This window comes from Bufo gargarizans, chromosome 4 (genome assembly GCF_014858855.1).
Source record: "Bufo gargarizans isolate SCDJY-AF-19 chromosome 4, ASM1485885v1, whole genome shotgun sequence".
NCBI classification, from domain to species: domain Eukaryota; kingdom Metazoa; phylum Chordata; class Amphibia; order Anura; family Bufonidae; genus Bufo; species Bufo gargarizans.
The window spans coordinates 132,310,089-132,321,860 of NC_058083.1; the positions used below are offsets into that span (position 1 = coordinate 132,310,089).

Here is an 11,772-nt window from a genome sequence, read left to right on the forward strand (position 1 = left end):
AAGGCAGCAGCACTCGGAGTAGTGCCGTGGCCTTCTCCATCTTTTCCCAGCCCGTGTGATGTTGCGTTCATCAGTCACATGGCCTAGGCTCAGCTCAGCACCATTAAATCAGAAGAAAGGGGTCATTTATGAAGCTGAAGTACGTCTGTAGTAGGTGCAGATTGTGACACAATGGTTAGTTGCGCCGCAATCTGTGACTTTTCCCCACTCATGCCAGGTCCAGAAAAGTGGGCGGGGAAGGGGATGAGCCGGGAGGCCTGTTTCAGGCATAGAAAAAGGTGTAAATGTAAGACAGCTAGGAAGCTGTCTTGCGTTTAGAAGTTGCGTTGGATCCACCAAATTTATGTAGAGGCCGGCGGCTCTTCATAACTCCAGCGGATCAACCATCAGCGCAGGAGTTTATTAAGACCGGTGTCTAAAGTTGGCAATCTTAATAAATGACCCCCTAAGTTTTTACATTTGTCCAATACTGTTCTGTACTTAAAGGGGTTGGCCACTTTCTGGCTACAATTGACAAATGGGTATATACTATTTTTTTTTATTTTATGCATTTATATGGCGCTACTATACAGACTTTACAAACATTAGCATCAAACTGGCCCCAATGGGTCTCGCAATCTAAGGTCCCTATCAGTATGTCTTTGGAGTGTGGGAGGAAACCAGAGTACCCGGAGGAAACCCACGCAAACACGGGGAGAAATATACAAACTCCATGCAGATTTTGCGCTTGGTATACGACAATTACTAATACAGCATTTGTTGAAATTCTGCGTCTTTTTCTATATTTTGTTTTTTGCCCTTCTACAGATGTCCTGTCCATAAAATGGCTCTTCATGGACTGTCATGTGACCAGGCAAATCAGTCTGCTCCATTCAAACACGGCATACCTGCCGTAAACTCCCAACAGTGCAGGTGCAGCGTATTTGAATTGAGGAAACCTCTCGTTTCAGTTATTGAGTCAAAACCAGGTGAGGGTCAAAAACACAGAATAGGTGCAAATCAAATCATTACACTTGATCTCTGAGTAGGTTTCACTACTGGTTTTGGCTCACAATAACTGATGGAAATAACTGACCAAAAAACTGAAATGTGAACTCAGCCTTGGATGATTTGGCTGTCACATGACCCTCCACCAGTAGCCATTTTATGGACCGGACCTCCCTTTTGGACAGCACAAAAGACTTGGCAAACAAGGGAGCATGCCTTAAGACAGGAATGCCCAACGTTGGTCATCCCACTGATTGTGTGCACCCCCCCCCAACACCATTCTGAGACTTACTGACTCTAGGCTGGTCTACCGTTCGTTTCGACAAACGGGGAAATGCCTGTTCAGCCAATCACTGGCCACAGCAGTGACTCACCTCAGCCAGTGATGCAGTCAGAAGAGGGGAAAATCACTTCAGTATCCAGTATATGCAACATTTTGGCCAGATATAGCTTTTTTTTTTCCTGAGCTAATGATTGGCTGATCAGACCTTTTCCTGTGTTGAACCAGGAACCGGAGACCGGTACAGATCCAGTATGTGGTCTCTATAACCATTGTAAGTCAATGGGGGATGGATCCGTTTTCTTGTGTCGGAGAAAACGGATCCATCACCATTGATTTACATTGTGAGTCATTACGGATCCGTCTTGCTCTGCATCCCAGGACGCACTCAATGCTGCTTGCAGCGCTTTTGTGTGCGTCATGGGAACACAATAAAACGGAACAATGTATTTTGGAGCACTCTATTCCCTTCATTTCAGTTTTTTTTTTTTCTTCCCTATTCCCAATGAATGGGGACAAAACTTATCCAAGTTATATATAAAGGAGGCAGAGTATAAGGTGGTGTGAGCAGTCACCGTAACGACATACATATTGTCCACCGCTGAGCAGGGCTGCAGGTATGATCTATACAAGTGTATTACTGTACAGCGGCGGCGGCATGAAGCGCACGGCGTCCTAGCAACCAATGACGCCGTGCGCTCCTGCTGTCAGCAGGATGCCAGGCCGGGATACCATGTTGTGCATTCGGTCTAATAGGAAGTGATAGTCTACAAATAGACTGAAATTTACCCCAACATTTTTAAGAAAGATTAAATGCTAAAAATTTTAGCCCAAAATGAGTAGAATACAATAATAAAAAATGGTGTCCATAGCCTTGAAATCCAATGAACGTTGGCGTATTTAGGATGATGCAACATCTCTTACGAAGTCATTTTAATAAGTTCCTGCCAGTTATAATTTTCATTTATTTTTTTTTTTTTTTATTTTTTTTTTTTTTCCCTCTTCAGCTTGAAGTTCAGGCTCCTCCTGGAAACGTAGTTGGCTATGTGAAACAGAAATGGCACCCGTGTCTGCCCAAGTTTGTTATACAGAACGAGCGTGAGGAGGATGTTCTTAAACTGCACGGACCCTGCATCCCCTGTAGATGCTGCTCAGATGTGAACTTTGAGGTATTTAACCTTCCAAATATACCATTTCTAAAATAACCATATCTGCCAGTGGAGATTAGCAAGAGTTGTATTAAAGAGAACCTTTCGCCATGAAAATGTAATGTGATGTAAGCTACAGGCGGGGTGTTCTAGAGCAGGAGGAGCTGAGCAGACTGATATATAGTTCTGTAGGAAAAGCTTTAGTAAAACTTTCTGGACGTGGTCCTATCAGTGATTGACAGCCTTCCCTCTGACTGTGTATACAGAGATGGCTGTCAATCACTGATAGAAGTCCAGGCGGCGGTCCTAAGTCCAGAATGAGCAGGAATTTAAATAAATGAAATGCAGGTTTTACTGAATCTTTTCCCATAACTCTATGTATCAATCTGCTCCTCTCCTGCTCTACAATATGCTGCCTACACTTCAACCACCACGTTTTAAAGTAACAGGTTCCCTTTAAAAAGCATAGTGGACTGCACTTCTCAATACAGTTCTCAAACAGAGCAAGAGATTGGCTCTCGAACATTAAAGAAAGGAGCGCCACTCAAATGCACAAATGACGCGTATACATTGAGAAAACTATGGGGAAATGTATAAATACACATGTTTTCTGATTTGACTTTGGAGTTTGAACTCCAGAAAGGGTGGTCTACCTCCAGTTGATCGTGTACACGCATACAGTACTTGGTATGGTCTTCACAACGTCCCCACGTTATCTTCTCTCCTTAGCTGAAGTCACTTGATGAGGAGTCTGTTGTTGGACGGATTTCCAAACAATGGTCCGGAGCTGTAAAGGAGATGTTTACAGATGCTGACAACTTTGGAGTTCAGTTCCCCATGGACCTTGACGTCAAGATCAAAGCTGTCATTCTTGGTGCCTGCTTCCTTATTGTAAGTATTTAACATTCCTATTGTTCCTGCATTTTTCCCACAATTTTGACAGCCTGTAAATGTGTCTAGCTACTGTACCTGTAGCCTCAGCCAGTGCCTTTTAAAGGGCATCTGTCAGCAGACTTGTACCTATGACACTGGCTGACCTGTTACATGTGCACTTGGCAGCTGGTGACATCTGTGTCTGTCCCGTGTTCATATGTGCCCGCATTGCTGAGAAAAATGAAGTTCTAGTACATGCAAATGAGCCTCTAGGAGCAACAGGGGCGTTGTCATTACACCTAGAGGCTCAGCTCTGTCTGCAACTGCTGCACCCTCTGCACTTTGACAGGGCCAGGTCAGTCAGTGGAGAGGGTGTGGAAATTGCAGAGAGAGCAGAGCCTCTAGGTGTAATGACAATGCCCCTGTTGCTCCTAGAGGCTCATTGGCATATATTCAAACATCATTTTCTCAGCAATGCGGACACATATGAGCATGGGACCGGCACGGATGTCTTCAGCTGCCAAGTGCACATGCAACCGGTCAGACCATTTCAGATTTGCTGACGGATGCCCTTTAAATCCAGTTTTGAAGCTACTCACTGGTTGCTTCAGGAAAGCAGATAATGGGGTAACCTCAATTCCTAGAGGAACACTAAACATTGGAAAGATGCAAAAAGATTTTCAGAAGTGTCTCTCTTAAAGGAGGACTGCGGTGCATTGCTTTCATTTTTGTTTCTGCTAATATGTCCAGTTAACACATTAAAGGGTTTCTGTAACCAAATTTAACCCTAAGCTAGCTGACATTAGCAAGAAATGTGCTAATGTCAACTAAACCTAACTAGCCTATTCCTACTTTTATGTATGCCCCGTTATGCCAGAAATCGAACCTTTATAATATGCTAATTAGCGGCGTAGGAATATGCTAGCTGGGTTTAGCTGTCATTAGCACATCGCTAATGTCAGCTAGCTTAATCTGGTAACAGAATCCCTTTAACAAAAGTTGAATTTCACCGTGAGTAAGCAGGAAACCACAGCAGTTACCTCGCTGAAGCAGAGCTGAAAATTAACTTCCTGAAGCAAGATGTTGCTCAACCTTCTAGCGTCTTCCTGTAGAGGTTGGGTTTATTTTCCCAGAAGGTTTATAGGTTTGTTTGTAATACTTTCTAGTAACTGATCGTGTTGAGTCTCATCAGGTTTGTTTGCAGGTTAGAATATCACGGCTGAGGGACTAGAACTAGCCCAAGTGTGAATAGACCATTAGGCCAGGTTTAAACGCTGTTGCATGCAGCCTAAACCATACCCACCTGTGGCAGCACATGGATGCCTATTTTAGCAGGTATTACCAAATTATTATCTTTGGCCACCATGGGTAGTTGGGATTTCAGCTACATGTGGCAGCCACACCCCAGCCTATCAATCTAAAAGTGACATTACTAATTACTTTTCTTAAAGGGGTTGTCTGCTTTTTTTTTTATATTGATGACCTATCCTCAGGATAAGTCATCAATATTACAGTTAATGTGCCATCAGAAAATGACCTATTGTTTAAATCACGTTTTTATTTTTAAAGAGTAACTAAACATCCGTGTAAAATTTTAATGATGTCCCTAATGTCCTAATAAGACAGCGGGCTCCTGCTTCTGCCTGCACTCCTAAGCGAAGAGGCACAGACAAGATTCAGCTCAGCTAATCCTGGCATAGTACATGGGTACAGGGTACCCATGTGCTACGCCAGATGTAAGTAAACCTCCGGGGGGGCACGGGCAGGAGCAGCAATATGCGCTTCTGCCAGTACTCCCTACGTGCTGCAGCCCTATTCTTTAATTTCACAGTCCGTACTCCCTACACTGGGAATGGTGCGCTTTAGGGAGGTAAAAGTATAATAAAAATGGCGTTTAAAGTTTTCTGGTATTGAGTTCTGTCATTGGGGGGGGGGGGGGAAGGGGGAGAGAAACGCTTCAGTTTTGTCCCAATGCATTCTGATTGGAAAGCAATCCGTTCAGCATGCTGCGGTATTTTCTCCGGCCAAAATGCCAGAAAAACGGAGGCCTCGTGCACATGACAATGACTAATGGCCGCGTCACGGCCGTCACACGGCCATTTTTAGAACCAATGAAAGTCTATGGGGCAATACACATGGCTGTTCTTTCAACGGCCAGTGAATAGCGTCCGTCCAAAAATAGGACGTCCTATTTTTCTCTGTTTCCAAGGCCAGACGGACCCCATTGAAATCAATGGGACCGTTTTTAACGGCTGATTGACGGGAGTGCAGCTGTCTAACAGCTGTTAAAAAACGGGTACACTTTATATGGCCATTTAGGGGTATAAATAAAAACTCGCCTCATCCACTTGCTCACGCTGTGGCAGTCTCTTCATTCAGCAGGACCTGCGATAAGCATGGTGACGTAACCATGTGGGAGTGCTCATTGACGTCATCCTGCTCATCGCAGGTCCTGTTCAATGAAGAGAGGAGACTTCTGCAGCGCAAGCAAGTGGATGCGATGATTTTATTTTTTTGGGGGGTAAAATCAACAAACAAAAAAAATGACCCAATATGCGGGTATTATTTAAACTATGGGGGAAATGATTTAAGATGAGGCCCTACATGGGGGACATTATTGAAGCTGGGACAATAAAATTAAAATTCCTCCACTATGGGGTACATTATTTAGGATGGGGGGGCCTACATTGGAGGCATTATTCAAGCTGGGGGCGGTAAAAAAATTATTCCTACACTATGGGGGACATTATTTTGGCTGGAGGCCTACCATCCTGTGGGTGTTCAGAGGGGTGGGTGTATAAATGACTGTCAATCAAATTCATCAATTTTTTTCATGTCCATTTTTAACTGACGTGAAACTGATGCAAAACTGACACGTGGCCAGAAAATGGATGCACACACTGATGCAAAATGGCCACGAAAAACTGACATTCTTTTTTCACGGTCGTGTGCATGTAGCCTAAGGATGTGTGAGATGGTGCCATTCACACACGGCACCGAACTACCCTGCTGTCCATAACGAAATGTGTGTAATGCTGGTTGACTTATTTTATTTTTTTCTCGGGCTGTCACGTCTGCGCAGCACAGCATGCCAGTTGGCGCTGGGTGTGTGACTGGGAACCACCTTGTGGGCACTCCTCACAATCACCACCCATACATTTATCAAGGGAGCTCCCCACATCATGAGACTTGGGGTGCGCCCCCCCACAATATCAGTTACTGTGGGGGGCCCTCCGAGTTTTTTGTATATTTTCTGTTGGCCTACATGTGTTCTGTTGGATGTGATGCTTGTGGTCCATGCACAACGCCTCAGACCTTCTGCTTTCTCATGTGTTCAGAGCCCTCGCTCAGGTCAATAAGCATTTGCATACTAGGCAGCTCTCCACTCCGGCCGCCATACTACAAAGATCTGCTCTGAAGAATGGATTTGAATACAAGTCACTTAATACTTTGTTTTTGCTAATGCTTTAACCCCTTAGGGACCAAGCTTTTTTTTTTTTTTTTTTTTTTTTTTCATTGTCACATTCCAAGACCTTTTTTTATTTTTGTGCCAATTTGTATGAGGGCTTGTTTTTTGTAGTTTTAATGGTACCATTTTATGGTACACACTACTCTTATCAACTCTTTCTGGGGGAGGGGGGAAAAACCAGCAATGCCGCCAATAAGTTTTTACATTCTTGGTTTTCTGGAGTTCATTTTTCGGCCTAAATAACATTAGAACTTTATTCTCTGGGTCCGTGTGATTAGTGATGCCAAATACATGGTTTACATAGTTTTAGGCAGTTGCTTGTCCCCATGCTGTACAGTGGTTTTTCGATTGCAGATCGGCAAATCCTGATCTTTCGACATGCTGAAAGATTGGATTGCCCGATTGAACAAGCTCATTCATCGGGCAATCGGCGTCAGTATTACACCAACATTATAGCTAATTGGCATTCATATGAACGCTCATTAGCAATCATCAGGCAGAAAATCTGCCCCTCTAAGGCTAGGTCTACACGACGACATTTGTCGTGCGACATTTTGTTGCATCAATGTCGCGCGACAATTTTTATAATGGCAGTCTATGGTGTCGCACTGCAACATGCGACATGCTGCGACTGCGACGCGACAGTCGCAGAAAATCCATTCAAGATGGATTTTTCTGCGACTGTCGCAGTCGCATGTTGCAGTGCGACACCATAGACTGCCATTATAAAAATTGTCGCGCGACATTGATGCAACAAAATGTCGCGCGACAACTGTTGCGCCCTATCTGTCGCGCGACTTTTTGTAGCGCGACAAATGTCGTCGTGTAGACCTAGCCTAGGGCTACTTTCACCCTCCTTTTGGGCTGATCCATCATGGACTGATCCGTTCAGATAATACAGCCGTCTGCATCCGTTCAGAACGGATCCGTTTGTATTATCTTTAACATAGCCAAGAAGGATCCGTCTTGAACGCCATTGAAAGTCAATGGAGGACGGATCCGTTTTCTATTGTGTCGGTGAAAACTGATCCGTCCCCATTGACTTGCATTGTGTGCCAGGACGGATCCGTTTGGCTCAGTTTCATCAGACAGACACCGAAACGCTGCCAGCAGCGTTTTGTTGTAGTCTTCAAAGCGGAATGGAGACTGAACTGATGCATTCTGAGCGGATCCTTTTTCCATTTGGAATGCAAACTGATCCGTTTCGGACCGCTTGTGAGAGCCCTGATTGGATCTCTCAAAGTGAAAGCCATAACGCCAGTGTGAAAGTAGCCTAATGCACCCTTAAGTTTGACTGATTCATCACAGAACAGCCTTCTGCAGCAGCTATGTACAATGAAACATGGAAGCTGCAAAATGCAAAGAAAGGACTTTGTTTTCAATAGTCTAGTTTACTTCTAAATCAATTTATAAAAAATGGCTCCAAAAGCATCCATGGCCCCTAAGTGGTTTGGGGACCCAAGGCAAAATATAATTTAAATGTGTATTATCCATAATAAAGCTCTACCTACTGTGGGACATTCAGTGACGCTACACTGCCACCTACTGGTTGTCCAGTTCTTACCAACTCACTTCAGTTACATTTCCAGAATGTACCCGGTAATGTAACACTTTAAAACTTCAATGTATATACTAAATTAATGTCTAACTTTTTTTCTTTTTTGTTTCTTACAGGATTTCATGTTTTTTGAAAAATCTGGAAATGACCACTAGAATGTGAAGATGGCTGTAAACTGGGAGGGGAAAAAAACATTTGTTTTAATTTTTCAGGTTTTTAAATACATGGTTAACAGTTTTATGTATTTTGTATTTTATTTTCAAATGTATAAATAGCACTCGGGTGTTAGTTCCAGGGCGCTTTTGACTTTTTACCCGTTGCCTATAGGATGTTCTGCACAGCCGTTGCTCTCAGAACCTGGCTGGTGTTGGACCAGCAAATTTTACTATGAACCACACAGCCAAATAACCAGTTTCTATGATATGGGGTTATACTCAGTTTCAGCAATGGTTACCCCCCCCCCCACCACCACCACCACCCTGCTTAGATTACTTATTTCTGTGGACTATGCACTCCAATGCTTAGGATTCCTGCTGTGTTTTTGGAAAAACACCAATCCTGTTTTTGAGAAAAAGCTGGAAGTGGATACAGCAGGAAGAAATCTCTCTAAAAAAAAACTGTGAAACTACCACAAACGGTGGCATTTAAAAAAACAAAAAACTGTGAAACCACCCTTTTTTTCTGGAAAAGCCTGAGGTTTTTGATGAAAGGGAAATGCATAGGAAGGTCTTAAATGTCTCCTTTCTGCTTGATCTACTTCTGGCTTTGGCTCAAACTGCAGTTTTTTAAGAAGGCTAACACTATATATATTTTTTTTTGTAAAAATATTGCATTTTCTGTTTTTTGTTTTTTCAGGTGTTACATGTTGGCCAATAGTAAAATCTAAAACACTGTACAAATAAACGCCACAAAACTTTTTTTTTTTTTTTTTTTCTCCCCCATGTAGTGTGACAGAACCCTAATGCTTCCTTAGGCCGAATGCACACGGCCGTGAGCGGTCTGTGGAACCACGGGCTAGATTCCTGCTGAGAGCAGGAGCGAACGGCTTCATTGGTTGCCATGATGCCGTGCACTTCCTGCTGCCGCCGCAATACAGTAATACACTGGTATGATCTGTAACGTGTGTTACTGTATTACTGCAGGAAGCGCACGGCATCATAGCAAACAATGACGCCGTGCGCTCCTGCTCTCAGCAGGAATCTAGCCCGTGGTTCCACGGACCGCTCACGCCCGTGAAACACTGCTGTCTGCATTCGGTGTTATAAGAACAATGGAGATTTATCAAACAGGAGTAAGGTAGAACTGGCTTAGTTGCCCATAGCACCCAATCAGATTCCACCTTTCATTTTCCAAAGGAGCTGTCCAAAATGAAAGGTGGAATCTGATTGGGCAACTAAGCCAGTTCTACTTTACCTTTCCTCCAATATAGTATAACCAAAGAATAGGCAGCACTCCAATTTTGGTAAGAGGTGGTGACCCGCTTATTCCCAGGCAACGTTTCAGCCCACTCAATGGGGCCTTTGTCAAGTCTGCTTAAACGTTGCCTGGGAATAAATGGGTCACCACCTTTTTTGCTGCCTATTCTTTGGAGATAGAGATATATAGATATATATCTATCTTTTTTTTTATTTTTTTATTTAGATTGCATTCTTTATTAGAATATATTGATTTGCACAATTTACCGGTTGTTGGCATTTCAGGTTTCAGATTTTTATTAAGACATTTGCCTTAAAACAAAATATCTACCTCCCATATAGTGTTCAGATTTTTAGGCATTAAATAAAATGTAGTGTGTTTATTTCCTGAAATCTTTTTGTGCCAAAAAATATAGAAACCTTGTAAGTTTATCAAAACTGGTGTAAACGAAAACTGGCTTAGTTGCTCAGAGCAACCAATCCGAGTCCACCTTTTGATTAAAAAATAAAATAAAAATTAAAGGTGGAATCTGATTAGTTGCTGTCGGCCAGGAAGCCAGTTCTACTTTACACCAGTTTTGATAACTCTCCCCTCATATGCTGCATATTAGATTTTTGCCGGCTTCTAATGGGTGCTTTCACATTGACCAAGAGCAAAAACCAAGAACATATTTCTTAGTCTAGGTTCTAATACCATATTTTGGTGCAGTTTTTGAGTAATTATTTTTTTCTACAAACCAATGTCAGGAGTGGATCTTATCTTTCTCTTTTGGAACCCTTCCTAGCATTGACCAAGAGTAAATTACTCAATTGCTCTTTGCGATCAGCGCACCCTATGCTCTAACCCACCTTCAGGCCTAGTTTTAGTCTTTAGTGCTAACAATGTAAATGTTAATATGAGGTGATATCCTGTATAATCCACTACTGTCATATTTCTTGTCTGCATGAGCCTTGCTTTTATATCAGTAGTCCCCAATCCGTGGCTTGGGAGCCACATATGACGTGCCACCTGTGTTTGGCAGCTCACCTTACAAATGGAGGCACTTGCTACAACTTTATATCCACATTTATATGCCAGCCATATACCCCCCCCCCCCCCCACTTGAATGTGGCTCCCAAGGTGGAAATGGTTGGGGACCTCTGCCTTAGGCCTCATGCACACAAACGTATTTTCATTCAGATTCCGTTCTGTGTTTTTTTTTTTGTTTTTTTTTTTTTACACTGTATGGAACCATTCATTTCCATGGATCCGCAAAAAAAACCCTTAAGGTACTCAGTGTGCATTCTGTCTCCGTATTTCCGTTCCGCAAGAAAAAAGAACATGTCCTATTATTGTCCGCATTACAATCAAGAATAGTACTGTTCTATTAGGGTCCAGCTCTTCCGTTCTGCAAAATACAGAATGCACACAGACGTCATCCGTATTTTTTGCGGACCGCAAAATACATGCGGTCGTGTGCATGAGGCCTTATACTGTGTCTGTAAAAGTCTGTGAAACAAGGTTTTCATTTAAATGTATTGTACAATGAATTTCAGTCTCTCTTGCCTATAAGAAACAATGTATACCAAAGTAACCTTGTCTGTAGCCCTTCTCTAGACTCTGGGAACCTTTTTTCACTGTAGAATGGTGCTACTCTTGTACACATCTGATCATAAATCAAAACTTTCGCATATATATATATATATATATATATATATATAATTTTTATTTTTAAATCTACTTTAGTTTTCTTATATATTATACTTCACTTTTTACATGGTTTTTAATGTACATCAGTGGACACGACCAATGCGCTCTGAATAACCACTCATTTTTGTAGCGATCACATACAGCGGCATTGGTATGTTCATGACTAATTGACACGTGGTGGCTACTGTTTCACTCGTACAATGGTGTGCATTAGTTTAAAGAGGACCTGCAGGCAGTCTGTTATAGAGCAGGAGGAGCTGAGCAGATTGCTATATCGTTTTATGGGAAAAGATCCAGATCACTTGTAAATGGATACATGGAAATCTGTGCTTTCTGGCTTGTTCACAGGGAA

The 11,772-nt window shown here is 42.6% G+C and overlaps 1 protein-coding gene across 1 annotated transcript in view; it reads left to right on the forward strand.

Moving 5' to 3' along the window:
- Positions 1–10,897, forward strand: part of LOC122934564 (phospholipid scramblase 1-like) — a 34,981-nt gene extending 24,084 nt beyond the window's left edge. Inside the window, exons 7-9 of the mRNA XM_044290134.1 lie at positions 2,275–2,436; positions 3,145–3,306; positions 8,432–10,897. Coding sequence (XP_044146069.1) covers positions 2,275–2,436; positions 3,145–3,306; positions 8,432–8,470 — 363 coding nt within the window. The 3' untranslated portion in view covers positions 8,471–10,897. The remainder of the gene's footprint in view (positions 1–2,274; positions 2,437–3,144; positions 3,307–8,431) is intronic.
- The last annotated feature ends 875 nt before the right edge of the window (positions 10,898–11,772 follow it).